Below are 24,575 nucleotides of genomic sequence, written 5' to 3'. Positions count from 1 at the left end.
TTTGACAGCTCTCCGCTGCAGATCATTGTTGAGTAGGCAATGCTGTACTGTGAACAGCTATGCCAGTGTCTGCTAAACTTTGCAGCAGGTTATTTGTAGTGTTCTGTTTTGTAAATCTGAGCAGTTTTCAGGCAGTTGTTCAGAGATTGTTCTTGGACTTCAGGTCTTGCCTTATAGTCAACAATTCCTTGCGATTTTAATTTCTTATCAGTATTTTTGACAGTCGAAATTTCATGCAAAAAGTGTTTAGAGATTATTTTTATAGCCTTCCCCTGCTTTTGAACAGTGAATTTTTCAAATGCTGAGATAGCTGCTGCTTTGCATAATCACAGCCTAAGAGATTAGAATGGTGTATTTGTTCAACTGTAGAATTGTCTTCACTTAACTAACTGAAGGCTTAATAAGTCAATTAACTTTTGTCCTTATCAAGTCCTAAGAAAAAAGTAGCAATGAATCAACTGGATGGGTGTCCAAATTTTTGCACATGCCAGATTCACTGTTTTATTATTCTCAAACTGTTAAAATCAACAAATGGTAATTTTACATTAAAAATTGTGAAAGATATTATGTTTAACTTTGTAACAAAAACTCAAGAGTTGCCAGCCCTATCTTTAGAATAGCCTTTAAAGGATTAATGAAGCAACACACATTCTTCTTCTTTTCCAAACACAATTTTTAGTCAGAATTTGAAAACATCAATCATAGGAGTTCTGTGTCCCCCCGAGATGGTCCCTGTTGTGCCTCAAGACTGTGTTAGGGGCCGGGAGGGGAGGGAACACAACATAATCTAGAATAGAAACAAGCATTTCTTAATTGACAGCAGATATCATGTTTACTCACAGTAGAGACCCTAGGAGAAAGAGTAGTTACATACCAAACAGGAAAGTACGTTATATTGCATGTTTTTCTAGCATGTGGCTAGATGGATTCAGGACCAGTGGGTTATGCACCTCTACCAGCAGATGGAGTCTGAGCAAACTGACATCACAGTATATATAGTCCTGCTGTGACAACAGCCTGCTGGTATTCTCCATCTCCAGTAGATGGTGGTTGTACATTTTCCTACTGGGGATTGCCTCAAAACTTAAAGGACAATTTCCTAGCGTGTAGCAGATGCACTCAGAACCAATGGGTATAGTGTACTCGTGCTAGCAGTTGGAGACGGATCAGATTTCAGTCTGACGTCAGCCCCTAGTACATATACCCCTGCAGGAAGTGCAGATCCTCAGTATTTTCCGTCTCCAAAGCAGTTAGGAGCTATCTCACGCTCGCTGAGCGTTCTACCAAAATTTAAAGAAAAATTCCTACCTGAAGACGAGCCCCGCACTCCTGCGGTGATACCCTCGGGTCCCTCCCCCAGTTGAGTTTCCCAAGGTGATTTCCGTGGTCCCTCGGAGGTAAGGGCCTCGGTCCGGTGGCCGAATCGTGGCAGGGACCTAGCCCCCGAGTGAGAAGGGCTCTGGCGCGGCATAGAGGCAGCCTCGGTCCGGAGCCGTTCGGCGAGGACTTAGCCCCCGAGCGAGACGAGTTCGGGCGCGGCTTAGAGGCAGCGGGTGCACCCTCAAAAGTGGCGGTGAAGGTAGTTGCCCTCTCCCCCCGCAGCCGGAGACCGCCCGGGACGAGACTGGGAAGCGCAGAAGATAAGGTAAGATAGAAATATTTACTTGTGCCGGTCTCCGAGGATTGAGGGATGAGCGCAGGCCATCGGCCAAAGCCAGCGCCACCGGGTTGATCCGCCCTAGCAGGGCCAGACCCCGGCATTTCCAAGGGCCTTCCCACGTGGAGACCCTCCGAGGTAGTCGCCATCTTGGCTTAATCTCGCCGTTCTCATCGCCGCCGGCCGAGCGCACAAAAATTTACCTGTGTGCACAAACCTACTTCTGCGCCTAAGATACATGCACAAGAACACTCAGACGCATAGGCGGCACGCGCAAGTCCCGGTCGCACGGACTACCCACACTCGACTACCGGCGCGCACAACCTGATTTAAGCACACTAATACGCGCCCAAGTGCACGCTCGCGACCAGGCGCTCCGGAGCGAACATGTACGCCCAGGCAACCTTGACACCGCCAAGGTCTGAAGTAAAATCCCTAGGCCTCTGCTCAGCATGCCACCTCAGGGCCGCCCAGAGCCAGGAAGCAGACTCCCTATGCACCCAATGCGAGGAGGCCCTGGGAGGTCCACCACAAGCTCAGACTCGCCCAGGGCCGGGGACCAGCTCCTCAGGGGGCTCCCTGGAGCTAGCAACCCCCAGCGGGAACCCCTCCCAGCCGGAGGCTCCCAGGGAAACAGCGCCACTCACTGTGGACCCCTCATCTATATCTTGGTTGGAACTTTTCAAGGGGATTCACACCTTTGTCCGGATGCAAACGGATTCCCGGGCGGACCAACCGCATATGCCGCAGGAGGACCCCTCTGCCCCAGGCCCCTCAAGACCCAGGCATAGGCCTTTACCGCCAGGTAGTCCTACCTTCGAGGGCATGGACTTCTCAGAAGACGAAGCCGAACCTAACTTTCCTAACTCCAACATTACTTAACACCCTTCAATCAACATACTTCGCTAGTAGTAGCATTAATAGCCACCCCTTATAATGTTATTATATATATATATATATATATAATTATCTGATCTTCATTTTCCTTCTTACTCCAAGTTATTGATTCCCTGTTACATGTAACTGCTTTTCTGCACTATTGTTCAAATTGTAAAGTTTATTTTAATTGCACCCCTGTTTCTTGTGAACCAGCATGATGGGACTATCGTCTTGAATGTTGGTATATAAAAAAACTTAAATAAATAAATAAATAGAAGAAGGAGAACTCCCTCCGGGGACAGAACCCCACCGAACCATGAGGCGGTTCTTCACAAGGGAGGAGCTCCCAGACCTGGTCTCCCAATGCTTGGCAGAACTAGCGATCCCGGTTTCAGAAACCCAGGGGGATCCCGAGGAGAACCCATTTCTGGAAGGCCTTCGACAGACCTCCCGTCATTTCGCACTCTTGCGAGCCGCGCAACAGCTTATTGACCTGGAATGGAGTCCGCCTTTAAAGGGGGAAGGGCCTTGGCCAGTTTGTACCCCCTGGACCCGGCAACCAAAGACATGCTCGCTTGCCCAAGAGTGGACGCCATGGTCTGCGCAGTCTCCAAGCGCACCACCATCCCGGTGGAGGGAGGAGCAGCCCTCAAGGACACGCATGACTGGCTGGAAGCTATGCTCAAGCAGTCATTTGACGTGGCCGCTATGTCTCTTCAGATTGTGGCCTGCTGCACCGTGGTGACACGTGCCTGCTTATCCCAGGCCAGGAACGGCACACCGGGAGATATCCTTGACCCAGCACTCTCCTTTCTAACGGACGCAGCCTCAGACCTTGTACGCACAGCGGCCAGAGGAGTATCATCGGCGGTGGCGGCCAGGAGACAGCTCTGGCTCAGAAGCTGGTCGGCCGACCCATCTTCCAAAACACGCCTCACAAGAATGCCATTCAAAGGATCACTTCTGTTCGGCAGCGATTTAGAAAAGATGGCGGGCAAATGTGGCGAATCCCCAGTACCGCGCCTTCCGGAAGACAAGTCAAGGAGAGTCCAGCGACAGCCTTCCAGAACCTCCAGGGGCAGAAGCTCGCAGCGCTTCAACCCATACAGGAGCAGCTACCAGGCGCGCCCCGCCCTCCGGGCAGGATCAAGTCCTTTCGGAGCAAGCACAAGAGGGGAAACAGCTCGGGCTCAGGGCCCGGCCGCGCTCCGCAATGAGAATCAGCCGACCCATACAAGGGAATCCATAAGGGGCAGACTGGCCCTATTCTACCAAAGATGGGTCGAGATAACTTCGGACAAGTGGGTCCTAGCCATCATCCGGGAAGGATACTACCTGGACTTCATACGCACTCCCCCGGACAAGTTTGTGGAGTCTCCCTGCCACGACCCCACCAAAAAGGCGGCAGTGGAAGTACACTGGCCAGGCTCCTGAACCTAGAGGCCATAACTCCAGTACCTCCTCAGGAGATAAACTCTGGTCATTATTCCATATATTTTCTCGTTCCCAAGAAAGAGGGAACGTTCCGACCAATCCTGGACCTCAAATCCGTAAACCGATACCTGAAGGTCCCCCGCTTCCGCATGGAAACCCTGAGATCCGTAATAAAGGCAATACAGCCGGGAGAGTTCCTCACCTCCCTGGACCTGTCAGAGGCGTACCTGCACATTCCAATTCATCAGGAACACCAGCGTTACCTACGTTTCAAGATCCTGGGCCATCACTACCAGTTCCGGGCCCTACCCTTCGGGCTAGCCACAGCACCACGGACGTTCACCAAGGTGATTGTGGTAGTGGCGGCAATACTGCGGAAGGAAGGAGTCCTCGTACTTCCTTACTTGGACAACTGGCTGATCAGGGCAAAGTCACCAGAGGAAAGCATCCAATCAACCAACAGAGTCAAGTCTCTATTGGAGAGCCTCAGATGGGTGGTCAACATGAACAAGAGTTCCCTGCAGCCCTCACAATCGTTGGAGTACCTGGGGGTCCACTTCAACACCAAGGAAGACAGTCAGTCTGACTCCCACAAGGAGATCGAAACTGTGGAACCGGTTGCAATCTTTGATGAGCGACCCTTGCCCATCGGCATGGGATTACCTGCAGGCCCTAGGGCTGATGGCGTCCACCCTGGAAGTGGTCCCCTGGCCGAGAGCCCACATGAGGCCTCTACAACACTCACTGCTGTCCCGTTGGAACCCACGGTCACACAATTACACCGTACGCCTACCTCTCCCGGGTTCAGTCCGGACCAAACTACGCTGGTGGCTGCAGCCCAGCCACATGAACAGAGGCTCAAGACTGTCATCCCCAACCTGGACTCTGCTAACGACAGACGCCAGTCTACGGGGATGGGGAGCACATTGCGAGGAACTAACCACCCAAGGGCAGTGGAACGCAGAAGAGGCAGGATGGAACATCAATCGCCTCGAAGAACGGGCAGTCAGACTCGCCTGCCTGCGGTTCACTCAAAGACTCCGAGGCAAAGCGGTCAGAGTGATGTCCGTCAACGCCACAACGGTTGCCTACATCAACAGGCAAGGGGGAACCAGAAGCCAACAGGTGTCACTGGAGATACACCCACTGATGGCATGGGCGGAAGCAAATCTACAGGAGATCGCCGCAGCCCACATCGCCGGGAAGGACAACATCACGGCGGACTTCCTCAGCAGAGAAAGTCTAGACCCAGGAGAATGGAAGCTATCTCCCGCAGCCTTCCGGATGATAGTAAACCGGTGGGGAACACCGGAAATGGACCTCCTGGCGAACAGAACCAACGCCCAAGTACCCAGATACTTCAGCCGCAAGCGGGATCTACAATCCCAAGGGATCGATGCCCTGGTGCAAACCTGGCCACAGGGCACCCTACTATACGCCTTCCCGCCGTGGCCCCTTTTGGGCGCAATGATTCACAAGATACAGCTACACAAGGGACTAGTTCTTCTGGTGGCCCCGGATTGGCCAAGAAGACCGTGGTATGCAGACATGAGAAGACTGCTGGCAGGGAACCCTCTACCCCTGCCCCCTCTCAGAGACCTGCTACAACAAGGTCTGATCGTCGACAAGGACCCGACTCAATTCTCTCTTATGGTCTGGCCATTGAGAGGGCTCGCCTGAAGAAGAGCAGATACTCGGGGGTGGCAAGTTCTCCACCTCGCTAACATACATAAGGATCTGGAGAATATTTGAGGCCTGGTGCGATGATCAGGACATCAAGGCACGCTCACTTAAAGTTCCCGTGATGCTGGAGTTCCTACAGAGCGGACTTCAGAAAGGACTGTCCCTCAATTCCATCAAGGTACAGGTGGCAGCACTGGCATGCTTCGGCACCAGGGACGACAGTGAGAGCCTAGCCTCTCACCCGGATGTGTCACGTTTCCTGAGAGGAGTCAAACACATTCGCCCACCGCTGAAGTGGCCGGTACCTCTGTGGAACCTCAACCTCGTCCTGAACTTCCTATCTGGATCCACCTTCAGATCTCTTCGAGGCCTATCACTCTGTCAGCTGACCCTGAAGATTGTCTTCGTCCTGGCAGTTTGCTCAGCGCAACGCATCTCTGAACTACAAGCACTGTCTTGCCGTGAGCCCTTCCTTAGGTTCACCCCAGGATCCATCCAGCTGCGCACGGTACTGTCATTCCTTCCCAAAGTGGTCTCCCACTTCCATCTGAACCAGACCACCTCGCTCCCCTCTGCGGGAGCCCTGGAGAATTTGGAAGAAATCCGTAACCTGCGTCACCTCAACGTTGGCAGAATCCTCTCCAGATACCTGGATATGTCAGAACCCGTATGGAAGACGGACCACCTTTTCGTCCTTCACAGCGGGAAAAGACTAGGGGAAGCAGCCTCGCGGGCAACCATAGCCCGCTGGATCAAGGAAGTTATCAAGGCGGCCTACGTAGAAGCAGGGAAACCTCCACCTCTACAGGTCAAGGCCCATTCAACCAGAGCCCTGGCAGCATCCTGGGCAGAAACAAGAATGATGCCGCCTGCCGAGATCTGCAGGGCGGCGACATGGTCCTCCATCCATAACTTCTCCAGATTCTACCGTCTGGATGTTCAGGCTCGGGAGGACACGGCATTCGCAAGGGCAATACTAAGTGGGTCACAGGCAACCTCCCACCCGGTTCGGAAGTAGCTTTTATACATCCCATTGGTTCTGAGTCCATCTGCTACACGCTAGGAAATGGAGAAATTACTTACCTGATAATTTCGTTTTCCTTAGTGTAGACAGATGGACTCAGCAGCCCGCCCTTGGCTGCCGTCACGCATGGTATTGCAAATGATTCAAGGGTAAGCCTCCTTTCGTTTACCTAGGTTTCCACCCGGCTGGGTGTCGACACTTTCCGGTTGAGCTCCCTGGCGGTCTCCAGCTATACTCAATTGACCAGTTCAAATTATTCCAGTTAATCAAGTTATAACGTTTATATAGTTACGAAGTTATACAAGTTAATCAAATTAACCAATCGGTCAGTCAAACATATATCCACAATGCTTTGCAAGGAAGAATACTGAGGATCTGCACTTCCTGCAGGGGTATATGTACTAGGGGCTGACGTCAGATTGAAATCTGATCCGTCTCCAACTGCTAGCACGAGTACACTATACCCATTGGTTATGAGTCCATCTGTCTACACTAAAGAAAACGAAATTATCAGGTAAGTAATTTTTCCATTAATAGGAGCTTTGAGTTGCCCCCCCTCTCCTGCGGTGTTACCTAATGATCCCTCCCCCAGTTGAGAATTCCTGAGGTGATTTCCGTGGTCCCTCAGATGAGTGCCTTGGTCCAGTAGCTGGTTCTTCAGCTAGCATAGACTTAGCTGATTTAAGCAGCGGAAAGGCAGCAAGTGCAGGAAGCTGAGCGCGGCAGTGACAATATATGCCCTCTCCCCCACAGCCGGAGACAGGGGTTGTTGTAGGACTTCTTCAGTCTCTGTGCTTGGTGCGCCATTCCGATGTTGTTCCCACTCCCTTGGGGGTTAAAGGACCAGGGCAGCCTGGTGGATTGGATAGCTCGGGTAGGCTAGGCCCCGCTGTTAGGCTTCTTCTTGTACATCACATGGTGGGCTACAGTGGTGTTTTTGCGTACCTTTTTTTCTATGCGTTCGGCTGCCCTCTGCAGGACTGACTGTGCGTGCAAGTGTGTCCGGTTGTGCATCTGAATTGTGCGCCCAGTTTCTTTTGGGCGCGTTGCCTGTGTGCACATTCTAGAACATATTGGTTGTGCTCCCAGGATTGGCATGTTGACATTGCACTTAAGTTTTGCTACGCACAGCCTCAGGACCAACTTATGGAATGGGCAGAAGTGCATCTTCAGGAGGTGTCTGCCTTGCACATTGCAGGAAAAGAAAATGTAAGAGCAGACTTTCTCAGCAGGGAGAATCTGGACCCAGGAGCATAGGTATTGTCAGATGAGGCATTTCAGCTGATAGTGGATTGCTAGGGCCTTCCGTTTCTAGACTTGCTGTTGACTTCTCGCAATGCGAAGGTTCCTTGATTCTTCAGTCACAGTAGAGATTTGAAGTCCTTAGATATCAATGCTATCATGCAGGTCTGGCCAGAGGACAAGCTTCTATATGCCTTTCCTCTGTGGCCCATGTTTAGCAGAATAGTTTGGAGGGTCAAAGGGCACAGAATGGTGTTTTTGATGACACCGGATTGGCCCAGACCATGGTATGTAGATCTGCGACGGCTTCTGGTAGAATCCCCGTCCACCTTCTGGCACACAGGAAACTGTTGCAGCAGAGACCTGTTCTTCATGAAAATCAGACTCTGTTTTGTCTTATAATATAGCCCTTGAGAGGGTTTGCTTGCTGAAGCGTGGATATTCTACTGCATTGATTGTCACCTTGTTACAAGCACGAAAGTTCTACACTTCCTTAGCCTATGTACGGGTTTGGCAAATACTTGAGGCTTGGTGTGAAGATAGAGAAGTGGCCTAAATTTTATGCGCATAAAATTTGTGCTCCTAAATTTTATAGCAAGAATTTGGCTGGACGCACATTTTCATTTGTCCGTTGAGCTTACTGACGGATTAATGGTGCCTGTGGCTAAGAAACTTAATTGCTTTTCCCTCTGTGCTGCCTATCATATTCATATTTCAAACCAACATCATATTATACCATCAATATTTGCCGTAGCCTGTTCATTTGACAGACAGTGAGACCTCATATATACTATGGCGGGCTTTTAGTGCATTTGCCCCTCAATGCCAATAGTCAAAACGTGCGGTGATAAACTTTGTATTGCACCGTCTAAATGTTTATAATCACAGGTCTCTCTGGCTGGTCATAGTACTGACAGCTTGTGTCAGTTACAATGTATTATAGGCAGTAAATAGGATAGACACTTATCGTAGCATGATATGCAGCAAGGGTGTAGTGCTGGCGTGTTGGCCCGACACGGCTCGTGTTTCTGGGGAACCTTCTTCAGGGGCCGCAGTGTGCCAGTGTTTTCCCAAAACTGCCGGCTTGTTCTGCTACTAGGCTGCAGATGCAGCCTAGTAGCTGATCTGTGATTATAAACATTTAGACGGTGCAATACAAAGTTTATCACCGCACGTTTTGACTATTGGCATTGAGGGGCAAATGCACTAAAAGCCCGCCATAGTATATATGAGGTCTCACTGTCTGTCAAATGAACAGGCTACGGCAAATATTGATGGTATAATATGATGTTGGTTTGAAATATCTCATAGAAAATTACATCATAAATCTAACAGTTCAAAATTTAAGCCTATCATATTCAGGCATCTCATCCTGGAGTGCCCTCTAATTTGTGCCAGTGCTGCTTAGAAGCTTAGGGAGAATTAGCTTCCTCTGATTTTACTAAACCTGGTTCTTCCTAGCCTGATGAGGGCCTGGTTAAAGACATATCAGGAGGGACACCTGACCTTTGAACTCGTTTGACTGGTTTCTTAGCAGGGGATGGCAGCTCAGTGGGTGCCGCACAAGTGCCCATGGTGGTTTTGGCCTCGATCCTTCTGCCTTTTCTTGGGTAGAATTTTTTTCAAGGATTGTAATCCTTTCTTCAGGCGCAATCCTCAGCCCCATCTGATCCTGTCAGGTCAGATTCTCAGGCGGTGGCCTTTCCCTCTTCCAGTACTACCGTTAAGCGCCGAAGAACACCTTGATTGACTGCAGGTACTTCCGAAAGGAATCCGGATGGTGCTGTTGATGAGGCAGATCCTGACTCTCTGGAGTATGGGGAAATTCTTCCGGGACTGGAACCTTCTAGGACTATGTTGCGGTTCTTTCATAGAGATGAACTGCTGGCCCTGATTTTCCAGACGTTGAAGATACTGGGATTACCTGGAACAGATTCCATGTCTGAACCAAAGAAAAATCCCATTTTGTTTTCTTTGTGTAAAGCCTTTTGTGTTTGTTTTTTTTCCCCTTGTTATGGAGGCCATTCAAGAATTAATTGATCTTGAGTAGGACACCCCGGAGGCAAATTTCAAAGGGGGTTGGACCTTGGAAGCCTGTACCCTCTGGATCCAGTGCTGAGAGAGCATCTGCATTTTCTGAAAGCGGATGTGCTTGTCTGTGCTGTCTCTAAACGGACTATTATTCCTATGGATGGAGGAGCAGCCTTGAAGGATGTGCATGATAGGAAGATTGAGGCCATCCTTCAGCAAGCATTTGAAACAGTGGCAATGACCTTGCAGATAACTTCTTGTTGTTCCCTGGTGCCTCACTTTTGTTTTCTCTCTCAGGAGGTTGATGACTCTGGTGTGAATCCCAGGGTAGTTATGGAACCTGCTGCCTTTTTAGCAGATGTGGGCTGTGATTTGGTCCGCAACTCGGCCAGACGAGAGGCTTTGTAATAGTGGCCAGATGTCAGAGCTGAGAAATTGATCAGCCGATGTGACCTCCAAAGTTAATCTTATGAAATTGCCCATTAAAGGCTTGCTCTTGGCCAGTAAGTGGAGTGAATCCCCAGTTCCTTGTTTGCCGAAGGGTGAGAAGCAGTCGCCGCATCCCTTTTGGTATGAGGGGTCGTCTCAGGAGTTCCAAGTGGTTTTGTCCTTACAGAGGGGGCGACCTTTCAGTACCTTTCGGTAGGTCTGTCCTTTCGTCCCAGACAGGTAGTGGTACCTCCCGAGCTTCCTATTGAGTGTTTGCTGACCCACCCCCGGGAACAGGAAATAAGGGAACATCTCTCTCTCTTTTATCAGAGATGGGTCGAAATCACGTCGGATCAGTGGAGGTGATATGAGAGAGAGATGCGCTGGAGTTTCACAGTGTTCCTCGGGACATGTTCATGGCGTCTCCCTGCCACTCCCCATGGTCAAGGCTTCTCAGTCTGAGGGCTTTGGTTCCACTACTCACGTCTCAAGAAAATACGGGTTGATATTCCATTTATTTTGTTGTGCCCAAGAAGTAGGGGCTCCTTTCATCCCATCTTGGATCTCAAAGGGGTCAACCATCATTTGCGGATGACTCATTTTCCCATGGAAACTTTACACTCTGTGATAATGGTTGTGCAGTCAGGGGAATTTCCTTGGATCTGTCAGAGGTGTACTTCCTTGTTCAGTTAAGATCCTGTTCAGGATGGGTAAATAAAAGATTGGCCTTTAATTCATTGAAGGTACAGGTAGCGGCTCTTGTCTGTTTCAGGGGCCAGGTGAATGGTGAATCCTTATCTGCTCATTCTGATGTGGCCCATTTCTTGAGGGGAGTGAAACATCTCTGTCCTTCCTTGCGGTTTCTGGTACCCTTGTGGAGCCTTAATCTGGTGATGGATTTCTTGGCAGGCCCTACATTTTGACCATTACATAGCCTTTCATTGTGGTTACTGACTTTGAAAACGTTTTTTCTGGTAGTGATATATTCTGCATGTTGAATTTCCGAGCTGCAGGCCTTGTCTTGCTGGAAGCCGTTCCTTTGGGTGACTCCAGGGGCGATACAGCTGTGAACTGTTCCTTCTTTTTTGCCTAAAGTGGTCTTGGATTTTCACTTGAATCAGTCCATTTCCCTGTTGTCCCTGGATAGGGAAAGAGATGCGGAGGAATATCACCTGTTGCGTCCTTTGGATGTCGAGACATGTCGTCAGGTATCTGGAGGTTTTTAAACGTTTTCAAAAGACAGATCGCCAGTTTGTCCTTCATGTTGGAGGCAAACAAGGTGAGCCTGCTTTGTGGGCTACTATAGCTTGCTGGGTTAAGGAGATTAGTTTTGGCCACATATATGGCTGCTGAAAAGCCATTGCTGCTCAGGTTAGGGCACAGGCTGTGTCATGGACGGTGGTTAGATTGTTGTCTCCTGACAACATTTGCCAAGCTGTGACGTGGTCCTCCTTACACACCTTTTCCAGGCATTATTGTTTGGATGTGCAGGCCTGGAAGGATGCAGCCTTTGCACGTGCAGTGTTGACTGGACTGCAGGCAGCCTTCCACCCTATTCAGGAGTAGCTTGGGTACATCCCACTGGTCCTGAATCCATCTATCCACATGCTAGGAAATGAGAAATTACTACCTGCTCAATAATTTCCTTTTCCTTAAGGTGGATAGATGGATTCAGCTTCCCGCCCTTGGCTGTTGAATGATTGTGTGGCTACATGTTCCAGGGGATTACTGGTAAGGGTTCATCCAGTTCCTAGCCTAGTATGCATAAGTTCTTACCGGAGTTCAGTGTTTCTTGTTGGTTGAGTACAGAAATGGTTGTCTGTTTTTAATCAAACTTTTTGCTATTCTGTCCATAGTTGCTTTTGAAGAGAATACTGGCAGGCTAATGTCACAGCAGGACTATATGTACTGTGATGTCAGTTTGCTCCGTCTCCATCTGCTCTTAGAGGTGCATAACCCCACTGGTCCTGAATCAATCTATCCACCTTAAGGAAAAGGAAATTATCAGGTAAGTAGTAATTTCTCAGTATGGGTAACAACCTCCCAGAGAATAGTTCTATCACCTACATGTTAAACTTGCACATACATAATCCTAGGAAGGTTCAACTAATTGCGCCACAAAGAACATGTGACAAAACCAACCAATCATCATCTAGAAAGAAAATTAATGAATGAGTCCAATCACGTGGAAATAACTAACCAATCAGAAGGCACAATAGGACTTTAAATCTAAAAAAAAAAAGTCTTAGGGAAGCGCATTTACCCATATTCTGGCATGTGAAAGGTGTGATAACATAACCCATCCTGGTAATCTGCATCCTTTAAAGATATTAAAACTAAACAAAATAGGAAAATATGCTGGATTTTACACAATAAAATTATAAAAATTGTGCATAGAAACCAGGGGAAAATGTGTGGAACAGTGAAGATAAAAGCATGAATGGAGTCATATGATTATGAATTACTGATCTCAGAATGCTGATGAGGGATTTAAATGTCAAAAAAAAAAAAGAACCAACCCATCACTGCCTCAGAAAGAAAAATGATAAATGATTGCAATCCAATTGAGTAGCAGTAACTCACCTAACATAAAACACAATACAAATTTAAATGTGAAAAATATTTGTGGAAAACTTTACCTTCCTTTGGACTATGTGACTGGTCTCTACTCATTCATTACTTTTCTTCTCTAGGTGGTGATTGGATGGTTTTGTCAGATGTTCTTTTTGGTACAATTTTTTTTTTAACTTTCCTAGGACTATAATCTGTGCAAGTATATCATTAGATGATGAAATTATTCTCTGGGAAGTTGCTAGCCCTATTCATGCAATGCAAATGAAGTACTTTCCTGTTTGGTATGTAACTACTGTTTCTCCTAGGTTCTCTGCTGTGAGTAGCCATTATATGTTCTGTCAATTAAATATGGTTTGTTTCTGAGGTAGATTGTTGCCCCCGCTTACTCCATTCCCCTGTCGTAGCCTTGAGGTGAAACAGGGACTGTATTGGGGGACCTACAGCTACTATAATTGATGCTTTCAAATTCTGAATACAGACTGTCAGCTCGATACAGTAAAGTGGGGCCGCGGTTACCCTGCTCCTAACCCGCTTTCTACTCACTTTTCGGCCGCGTTAGTCCAACCCGAGATACACTATCCCCTTTAACCCATCCTTACCGCCTCTTTAAATCACCGGGTAACCCCTTCCGCACGCGTCATGTATATTAGATGTAAACGATCGAATTAGCTATTCCCTCCCATACAGTAATGCGCGCCCCGACTATCGCTATTTTACCCTGCCATTTTGCCCCACGTTTAACCTGCTAACTTACCACCTACCCTTACCCCTGCGTTAGAGGCAGGGGTAAGGGTAGGCGGCAAACTTTCCCCCAAAAGGAAACCTCTAAAAACCTAAAATCCCCTCCTCCCGAAGCGACTCAACATTACTTTTTGTTGTTTTCTTACCTTTTGTTGCTTTTCAACCCCTTCCCTTCTCTGCCGCCCTCTGGGGGGGGGGGGGGGGGGCAGCCGGTGGCGAAAGCGGCTCGCAGCGGTTCTCCTGGCTCGGCAACAGCAACAACAGTACAATGGCCACCAATTAAAGCAACTTGTCCAGTCTGGCACAAGTTTCCATATCCATTCCCCCTTGTAGTCACGTTCTCCACCTGCAGCCACAGCTAGGGCTCTATCCACCCCAATCCTTCCTTCCTTCCTGGCTCGACCAAATTGTGAAGCGGCTTGCAGCGACCCCCCCCCCCCCCCCCCCCCCGCACAGGTCCCGGTTCTCCTGGCTCGGCGTGAGGTGAGAGCCCACTGTTCTGTGCCCTCTCCGGCACGAGCGGAGCAAAGCGTTCTTTCGTTGGCCTGAGCGCCCGTCGATTTGGGCGCTCCAGCCAATGAAAGCACAAAGACGGGCGTGCTTTCATTGAGCACCCGTCAATTTGGGCGCTCCAGCCAAGAAAGCACATAGACGGGCGTGCGTGACGCACGCCGTGACGTCACGGGCGCCCGTCTATGTGCTTTCATTGGCTGGAGCGCCCAAATCGGGTGCTCCGGTCAATGAAAGAACGTTTCGCTCCGCTCGTGCCGGAAAGGGCACAGAACAGTGGGCTCTCACGCCGAGCCAGGAGAACCGGGACCTGCGCGGGGGGACACACACACACACACACACACACATACACACACGCTGCAAGCCGCTTCACAATTTGGCCGAGCCAGGAAGGAAGGAAGGATTGGGGTGGATGGAGCCCTAGCTGTGGCTGCAGGTGGAGAACGTGAATACAAGGGGGAATGGATATGGAAACTTGTCCCAGACTGGACAAGTTGCTTTAATTGATGGCCATTGTACTGCTGTTGCTGTTGCCGAGCCAGGAGAACCGGGACCTGCGCGGGGGGGACCGCTGCGAGCCGCTTTCGCCGCCGGCTGCCCCCTCCGGAGGGCGGCAGAGAAGGGAAGGGGCTGAAAAGCAACAAAAGGTAAGTTGGCTCATGTCGAGCCGCTTCAGGAGGAGGGGATTTTCGGTTTTTAGGTTTTCATGGGTTAAAGTTGGGATCCACTTCCTGGTGCCTGCCATTTCAAATGTCATTTGAAATGACAGGTACCAGCGCACCCAGGATACTGTATAGGCGCTGTATTAAGCGCCTATACAGTAAAATGGGTTGCGTGGGCCTAACGCTTTGCAGACGCGGCTTGCATTTGTTTGCCATTTCAATAGAGTATCGAGCGGTATGTCATCAGAACTTTGCGTGCGGCAAACGAGGGTGCGCCCGGCACTGCCGCACTCTTTCTAACGCGGCCTTACTGTATTGACCCATGTGTTTGGAAAAGGAAGAGTAATGTGTGTTGCTTCATTGATCTTTAAGGACAGAACTAAAGCCGGGGTTGGCAACTTGGTGCATTTTTTGGTATTTTTCGTGTGTTGCCACCATTTTCTCCACACCTTTGAATATGTTTAACTTTGTATCATGTAGAGTTTGTGCCAGCTTCTGTTCACTTAGAGATTTGTTGAAATATACAATTTGACCAGGGGTGCCTCAACTTTTGCACACAAGTGTAGATAAATCTATACCATATTGCCTACCTTGGACATTTTGTGGTGATCTGCTTGACTAAAGTATAATTTGACAAACATTTAAACTGTTTGGATCAATTTTGTTTTGAATAAAATGAATACACAATGCATTCATGAATTGGTATGCCACTGTCTAATGCTCAGATAAACAGTTACTGTAACTTTATTTCTAGCTGTTTTATGCATTGCATATATGTTTGACATCTGATCTGATCTGCTTTCACAGTGGCTGATGAAATCCCAAATTAGATAATGGCTATACCACACCTATAATTTTATTTAAATAAAACTTCAATATTTTATATTAAGAACTAAAATTAGCATTTTAGATTGCCATAAATGAGTCATTATGAATTTTAAATGAAGCCAGTTAGATTTCAACAAGGGAACAAGGGGACCTCTATAATAACTAACAAAACATTTGTTTTTTGGTTTGTTTTTTTCTAATCAAAGTTTAACCTCCACATTGCTAAATAGGAAAAAGCTTTGCTGGCAAGGGTTTATGTATTAAAATTTTTATGGTATATGTTCCCAATATGAGCTTTCTTGCTGGGCTTAAGCATTTATAGCAAATTTTATAGTATATTTTATATTAACAGTTTTCAAAAAATCATACTTTATTTATAATTTTTTCAGGAGATAAATCTCCCCCTAAACTTGAGCCATCTGATGCATTACCTCTGCCTTCCAACTCGGAGACTAATTCAGAACCACCAACCCTCAAACCAATAGAACTCAATCCAGAGCAGAATAAGCTTTACAAGAGAGTTACATTTGATAATGAATCATGTAGCCCTTCCATTCAGAAAGAAATGATAAATGGACACACGTCAGAACATTTACTTAACGACAGTAATCTCAATGAGTCGACAGTTTCTGCAGTAGCTGAGTCATCATGTGATGTAAACAGACGCACATCTGTTCTCTTCCGCAAATCAAAAAGTATAAGCCCCCAAAAGTCTGCAAACAACACTGAAACGCAGCCAACTTCTCCACAGCTAGGGACCAAAACCTTTTTGTCTGTAGTCCTTCCAAGGTTGGAGACACTTCTGCAGCCAAGGAAAAGATCGAGGAGTGCATGTGGAGATTCTGATTTGGATGATGAATCCCCTGTCAAGCGCTTAGACACAGGTAAATGTTATAAATTTTCATGTTACTTTATTTTAAATATATGTATATTAAGGCATCATGGATACAATGAAAATACAATTTAGAGCTGCTTTGGATTTATTTAGAGCTTTTAGTTTTCAAGGATTTTATTTTGCCAGGCTCCCAGGCCATGGGCTCCATACTGTTGGTAGTGCTGATTTTCTTTCACTGCCAGTAGCTATGCAGTTCAATGGGTTCCACTTTTATTTACTTATTTATTTTTTTGAGTCTCACAAAAATTGGAAAGGACTGTGCTGCTTCAGATGTTGACAGCAGAAGTCTGTTTTTTTGGTAGCTTTGAGCCCCCATTGGATTCTACACCTTGAAATCTAAATATCTTGAGAATCGAAAGCACAATTTGTATTTAGGCTGCTACTTGAAATAAGGAAGAGTGTCACTTAACATTATATTCCCTACAAGGGCGTGCCTGAGTGATGCCACATTAAAAAAAAGCAAGCAAAAAATTTTAGTGCCCGATTATCCATGCTGTCTGTATATTGTTTTGCGGTTATGACTTTATTACATTTTGTCACGATCAGTTTTTGTCCCTTTATTATCTTCATTCCTTTTTTATTACTTTCTTAAAATTTGCTTGATAAGTTTTCTGTTTGCAGTTGTATACTTTTATCTTTCTTAACCTTGCATCCCAATCAGTGAGTAACAATGAAGCTCTCACCAATTGATTAAACTACATGAATAGTAATGACCCTAAGAGCAACCTTTCATTTCAGCTCTGATGCCATTAATGCATTAACATCAGTTATTCATCAAGTACATTTCTGAAGAATTGCTAATAGCATGCCTATGTGTATGCACCTTTAATGGTTTCATAGACACATATTCACATGCATAGCCAAATGTCTAAATGTATGTTTGTAAAAGTAGAAATGACCTTTATTTCAATGGCCCTCTTGTTTTATCCAATACCAAAAGCTTAGGGACCTCTCCAATTGAAATTTAGTCTGTCAGACATAAGCAATATAAGATTATGGTGCTTTGGCATAGGCGAAGAAGCTTGTTTGTGTAACCGAAACTGTCATTAGGAGTTTAGCATGAAAGAGGGAAATATGATAACACTTTAGTTTGTGGTATGTAAAATTTGTGTTTAGGCATTGTGTTTATATCTGAGGCAGAAGGCAGTATAGCAAGGTGACAGGCTATTGTAAGAAATAAAGAAAATGAGAATTTTGCTGTGACTTTTAAAAACATTTTTGCTGAAGAGTAGGCGATTTTATTACCAGTAAATAAGTTTATGGTATAAATTAGAGATGTTACTACTAGGTGAGGGATAATAGAATACGGAGTAATTTGCATTCCAGCGTACTTTTGCTTTTATCTTTAGCTGTTTGTGTTTTTATTTTTATTGTAGTAAAGTAAAATACATTCGTCTTTTAAGCTATAATGTGTACATATTGTTTAATTGATCATGGAGAACTTTAGAATGTCTCAATTTTTGTTCATTTCTAAACAGAGAAAAGAGCTGACTCCATTGCCAATAAAAGCCTGTTTTTTACCATTTGTGGAAAACATCAGGTATCCTCTTAAAGTACATCCTGCAAACAAAAGTCCAATTTGGAATTACACAGAATGTCTCTATTTTTGCCTTTTCCTCCAAAGACAAATGACATGAAAATAATGTCTAGAAAATTCATGCAGGCAAAGGAAAGTCCATCTGCATTATAGAAGCAAATAAAGAATTGCATAAATGGTGAATATTTACATAAACTGAATAATTTAAATTTAAAAAAGAGACTTTTTTAAAGTTGATGATGGCAATCAAAGTGAAATATCTTTCTTAAACCAGTCTTTTTGGTGCTATTAAGATTTTTCAGCTGTATTTATATGAAGCAACACTACATCCTAGTTGACAGGTTAATCATTCATTCTGACCTATCTCAGAGGAATATTCTATACCTGCTTTTCTATTTTTCTAAATTCAGCTATTTCAACTACGTACTGTTTGGCACAGCTTCACTTTTTGTATGCATCAAGAAAAGTTTTTCCTTCTTTTGTTTGATCGTTTTCATTCCTACATCTGTGCTCGTAGCCCAGACTGCATACCACTAAACACTTAACTGCTGGCATCAAAGTTTAATAAGGTAATTCATGAAACTGAATGGTGAAAAAAATAATGGCATCACAGATCAAATGAGAAACAATCAGTCCTGATTGCCACTTATCACATAATATCAGCAATAAAGATGGTTGGGTTTTGAAGAATATAAAAGTGAGGTAAAATATTTCCAGAAAACTTAAGTAATCTTGTTGTCAAACATCTTACAGTGGTTTACATAATACTTATTCAATAAGATCACTACAATTTATCTGGTAAGAAATCTTACTGAGAAAATGTTTATTGGGAAATATGTCAGACATGTTTAATATCATGTCACTAAACTGGCACTGTAGTTTGTGGAAAGACAATGATCATCTGTGTATGTTTTGCTAATTTGTATGTCGAAAGTAAATGCGACAGCAGTGTAGACTTGTTTTTTTGCACAAAGTGGAATTACCAGTATCCTATTACAGTCTGCTAATCTCATAACATTATTTCGGTTATACCAAATGAATGGGTGATTTCCAGAAGACATTCTGAAACCAGCTTACTCAGAGATGCCTAATTTTGAGAATCTTAGTAGTTTATTATACTTTTTATGCCTTTTCATGTTCTATGTCATAGGGCTAAAATTTTGGATCATATTCAGGTACTACTGTATTTTGTTTAAAATTTTATATTTTAGTTATGTATTGCCCTCTTTGTAACTTGCTTTGAGCTACCAATGGAAAAGCCTGAGATAAAATTATTGAAAACTGCTTTCTGATTATATCAAAACAGTCTAGAGCTTTAATCAAATTACTTAACACATATAATGGTTTTTATGATTTTACATGTCACAGTACTTTTATGACCCATTTTCTAAATGACTAAAATTTTACTTTTAGCAATAAAGATGACTGATTTTAATTTGGCATAATACGAAAATAACATGCTTAGTATTTTACAGTTATTGATAAGTAGTAATAGACATTTATTAATTGAAATGCTATTTTTAAACTATTCCATATATTTATTCTAATTGCAAGTTCCACCTTTTCCCCACAATCATTGTATTAGCTTTCTTACGGATCGATACAGTAAAAAAGCGGGAGAGCAGGCAAACAGGCCACTCTCCTGTGCACGCGATTCAGTATTTTAATTTATTTTAATTAGGACACTAGCGCGTCCCTAGCGCCTCTTTTTTGACAGGCGCAGCGGCTGTTAGCAGGTTTGACAGCCGATGCTCAATTTTGCCGGCGTCTGTTCTTGAGCCTGCTGACAGCCACGGGGTCGGAAACCGGATGCCGGTAAAATTGAGCCTCTGGTTTTCGAGCCGCGGGCCTATTTCAAATTTTTTTTTCTATTTTACTTTTTTTTTTTTAACTTTCGGGACCTCCGACTTAATATCGCCATGATATTAAGTCGGAGGGTGCACAGAAAAGTAGTTTTTACTGCTTTTCTGTGCACTTTCCCGGTGTCTGCCGAAATTAGCGCCTACCTTTGGGTAGGCGCTAATTTCTGAAAGTAAAATGTGTGGCTTGGCTGCACATTTTACTTTCTGTATCGCGCGAGAATACCTAATAGGGCCATCAACATGCATTTGCATGTTGCGGGCGCTATTAGGTTCGGGGGGGTTGGACGTGCATTTTGGACACGCTATTACCCCTTACTGAGTAAGGGGTAAAGCTAGCATGTCCAAAAGGCGCGTCCAATCGCGGGATAACTGCGCTCCGCCAGAGCGCACTGTACTGTATCTGCCCGTTAGGAAGAAAATTACAATTTAGCTCATGCACATTGATTTCAGTTGGATCATTGTTACTGTTACTGATAACATCTCTTACAAACCAGTAAGATGCAACAAGGCAACTGTGTAGGAAGTATTTAACACTTCCAAGTATTGCTGTCCACAGATATTCAAGGTAGTTGGAGAAAGATCTAAAACTGCTGCTGGCAATAGCAAGACATTACAATTCTGTTGGAAAACTATTTCCTAATTAACTAATCCTATGCTAACACTTTAGACAATTAAACATTTTGGGGTTGAAGATTGTTATACTAAAATGTAATTTTAATTTTGTTTTCTTGTGATATTTTATCTCTTGATTGGTGGAAGTAACGTATGTTATGAGCAAGCTGCTTTCTGATTTTGTCTGAGCCTTTGGATTTCACTAAACAAATGGCTAAAATCTAGTGATTGATTCACTGATAGATTTAATTTGGTATGGTAGTAGAACTCTTAAAATTTTAGATTATATATGTGCACCATTTAACATAAACATGGAATATGCTCTACTAATCAAACTAGATACTTTCCCTTTTATACTGATGAACAATTTTTAGGTGACTAAATGTCCATATTTATGATCTGTTGAAAATATATTCATGTACATAGTCATGTAATACAAGATTAGTGAAATTTATGTAAGACACCTTAAAATGTTTGCACTAATATTTATACATTTCAACTTGCATTGTGATAACACATCTTAGTAACATTTTTAGTTTGTACATTTTATCATGTTTAACATAGTTTGTAAGTGTATAATATATTCAATGTGAATATAATTTTTGCCATACTTTTTTAATCTGAAGACTGAAATGCTATATAAGATGACAGAAAACTGAAGCTTTGTAATTTAAAAAAAATGTTTAAAACAGCAGTATAAGCATGGTTTTGACTTTTGGTAACTTGAGAAAATAAAAATACTTTTTTTTTTTTGTGCTCACTTTTTTTTAATGAAGACGAGCAGCTTCACCATGTTAAACAAGTGTATCATATGACTGCATATAGTGCTGAGCAGAGTGAAATTCCAGAGCTTTCTGGAAAAGACACGTTTTTTTCTGCTTATGGACATGATTTCCTGTGTATTGGCTGTCCTATAGCGTCTGTTTGTTTTTTTTCTGCTAGTTTAGGCTTGGATTTTCTAAGGTCACAGACTTTAGAAAATCCGGCGGAAGCGGGGGGCGGGCCTGCGAAAGCCGGCAGCCATCGCACCACTGCCATAAAAGGTGTAGCTATTCGGCGCAAAACTGGCGGCGATAAGGGTCCTTACCTTTTGCCGCCAGCGATGTCACCGCAGCGTCTGCCCCGGTGCCACCCCAACTCCTCTTCTTCCGGGGCTGACTCTGCCCCCATTTAGTGATCGTGTGCAATCGCTTTTGAAAATGACCCCCTTAGTTGGATGTATTTTAGCAGGTTCCACATTTGTCCACTGTAACCTTTGTGCTTTTCCTCGTGACCTTGGTCAGATATGTTATTTTATCCATTTAGTTCTCTAAGCAGGTTTTCAACCCTGTGAAAGTATTTATTTTTTGACATTGTGAAATTTCTGCCTCTTCTCCTCCACCTCTGATTTCCTTGTGCCCAATTTTTCATTGGAAAATGGGGCATAAGATATTCCTTCCTTCATTTTTTTCTCTCAGGTGTTTTCTCTGAAGAAACATTTTTTTCTTCTTTTCATTTTGCATTGTCTATTTTTACCATGTCAGAAAAGCAGGCCAGCAACTTCAAATTATGTGCATAAAAAGATTTACATCACTGTCCATCCCAAAGCCTAATGCATTTGTCTTGGAATTGACCATGAGGCTGATGGCTGTGAAATCTGCTCTAGGAAGTCAGCCAGTGGAGTTTGGTCCCAGAAGGATAGACTTTATGGTTTCTTTCCCTACAAACCTAAGCTCAGCTCCAAGAAGCTGGCCTCAAAGGCTTGACACACAAGCTGGAAAGCCATTCACTTTCCCTCTGGTAGCCAGTCCCTGCCAAAGAGGTCCCGAGCCAAGTTTCAGTCTGAGTAAAGACTCCAAAGAGTTGTACTGATTCTCTGGCAGATTCCACATTAATGTAGCTCTGAGAGTCCAGGCATTGCAGCAGGTCCTCATACTCCGAAGTCTCTATGCTTGGAGGTCTGTGAGACCAACTGTCTTAACGCAACTCTGAGGTGGTCTTCCCATAACATTCCTAATTCCTTTGCATTGTCTCAGAATAGAGCCATTCTGGATGCACAGTCTTCTATGAGGCCTACATTGCCATAATTATCTGCATTGTAAAATATGAAATTGGTAGAATTTTGGTGATATTTCCCACACTATTGGTGCTAAGGTTTGATTGCTAAGTATCTCGATCTCACCAGCTGATATGCACCAAGTAGCACTGAGTGTTCTAAGATGGATAAGAACTCAGCTTCTGAGCATTTGTCTAAACCAGCCACTCCAAGACTTAAGGCAGTGATGTAAGCCTTGGAAGCTGAGCCAGTTTCTCCCTTGAATTCGATCCTAGGAAAAACTAGGCTCCATCTTGACCTTCCTTATCTCTTTAATATATAAAAATCTCCTAAGAATTCTGGCATATTAAACATTTTTCTATAGACATAAATCCTGAAGGGGATAATTCTACATATCTCCCTTCAGATCTGCAACAAAAGAACAAGTATTCTCAACCTAAGTATCTTCCCTCCCAGTTTTTGTTCAAAAGATGGTTTAAGGACTGCCCCCCTTTGATTTGCAAGTAAAAGGAGAACCTAAGGTTCCTTTACTTGATCTCCTGAAGTACCTTGATTCCCCAAAAGAGTTTGTGGCAGCACCCATCCACCCTCTCTTCTAGGATGTACTTAAAAGCAGTGTGAAATGCCACACATCATTATCACAGTGGGGAAAGACGACATATATGAAGTATTGTATAGGCAGCTATAGGATTTAGGAAGCCCCAATTGCCAAAATGTAGTGTGGTTGTTGAATCCATCATTGAAATGGCTCAAGACCATTTCCTCTATGCCCCTAGTTCATGAACCTAAAACCTTGAATCTCACTGAGAGCTGAAATTATCAGAATGCTATGGTACAGTCCCACATAGCTTCTTATCAGCTGTATATGGTTGACTTTTACTCACTGCTTTGGAAATTGCAGCAAAATTTTGCAGCAATCTTTGAAAGGCAAAATAAATTTCATACTCTTATTTATTCATTTTTGTATTCTGCCTCTCCCAAAAGGCCCAGGGTAGGAGTATATTACATAACACACAAAGTATACACCATTAGGAACAAATACAAAATACACAAATTGATATAAAATAAACCTGAAATAGCAAAAGGTCTTTTAATACCATACTAGCCAAAACAACCTAGTGTTGTTTGGATTGTCTGGTACATAACTCATTTAAATTTAAAAATCAAACAAAAGTAAAAAGATAAATGTTGTTTAATTTCATTAACTAATTAATTAAGAGAAAGCATATTAATACTTAAAAGAACCTCTCCATAAAGTATATTGACAATTTTGTCCGGCAGCAATAATTTATTTGACTTTTACCATTGGCCAACTCTAGTGAGTGCTTCATACATCTGTCGGTGAGAGAAGTAGCCACTTCGCTTAGTAGAGTAAAATGTGGTAATAAAATAATGTTCCTACTTCCTCAAATCAACACCAGCTCTGTCTCCCATCTCTATCCATATCTATACATCCCCTTTCTTCCTGCCTGCTGCATCTGTCCTCTTCCTTGCTGCCCCTTTGTCCATACTACCTGCCTCTGACTTTTGGCTTTTCTTCCCATCCCACAGGGCATCTTCCTTCTTTCCCCTGGGTCCTGCAGTTCATAGACATCAGAATGAGGGCCACAAATGTCATGGCCTCTCCAAAATTTGGGCTGCCGGCAATGACTCATCTCCCTCCTGTTCCCCTTCTAACTGAGCAAGTGCTACAGCTTGTTCTTAAAAATGTAACTTCTGCCATGAGCAAGTTTTAAAATGTCCTGGAGCATGTGTAGGCCCTCTTTTGCTTGCTTACCCTTTCCGGTTCTATATCTGCATGTGCACACACACCACCCCGCCACCTGGAAGAGAGGCCTTATTGGTAGCGGATGGTACTGTGCATTATTTCCTGTCTTTGCCCCCGCTGCCTCAATCCCCTCTCTCTTCTCCATGTTATGAAAGAGGAGGAGGATCTTGGC

The 24,575-nt window shown here is 44.6% G+C and overlaps 1 protein-coding gene across 11 annotated transcripts in view; it reads left to right on the top strand.

The window, feature by feature from the left end:
* BRD1 (bromodomain containing 1) overlaps window positions 1-24,575 on the top strand; it is a 569,207-nt gene that overhangs the window by 274,420 nt on the left and 270,212 nt on the right. For 8 of the 11 annotated variants that reach the window (XR_003858664.1, XR_003858666.1, XM_029616229.1 and 5 more), the window contains exon 8: window positions 16,084-16,578. The exons of 1 other annotated variant lie outside the window; for it this stretch is intronic. Coding sequence is in view for 7 of the 10 variants with exons in the window: in XM_029616229.1 (XP_029472089.1) it covers window positions 16,084-16,578 (495 nt within the window). In the remaining 3 variants the exon portion in view is untranslated. Of the gene's footprint in view, window positions 1-16,083; window positions 16,579-18,067; window positions 18,130-24,575 lie in introns of all 11 variants that reach the window. 2 more of the 11 variants (XR_003858665.1, XM_029616230.1) reach the window with 2 other exon arrangements.

The sequence above is a fragment of the Rhinatrema bivittatum genome, chromosome 9, assembly GCF_901001135.1.
Source record: "Rhinatrema bivittatum chromosome 9, aRhiBiv1.1, whole genome shotgun sequence".
In the NCBI taxonomy this organism is placed as follows: domain Eukaryota; kingdom Metazoa; phylum Chordata; class Amphibia; order Gymnophiona; family Rhinatrematidae; genus Rhinatrema; species Rhinatrema bivittatum.
The sequence above is the reverse complement of the archived record's forward strand: the minus strand, read 5'-3'. Positions and strand labels throughout refer to the sequence as shown.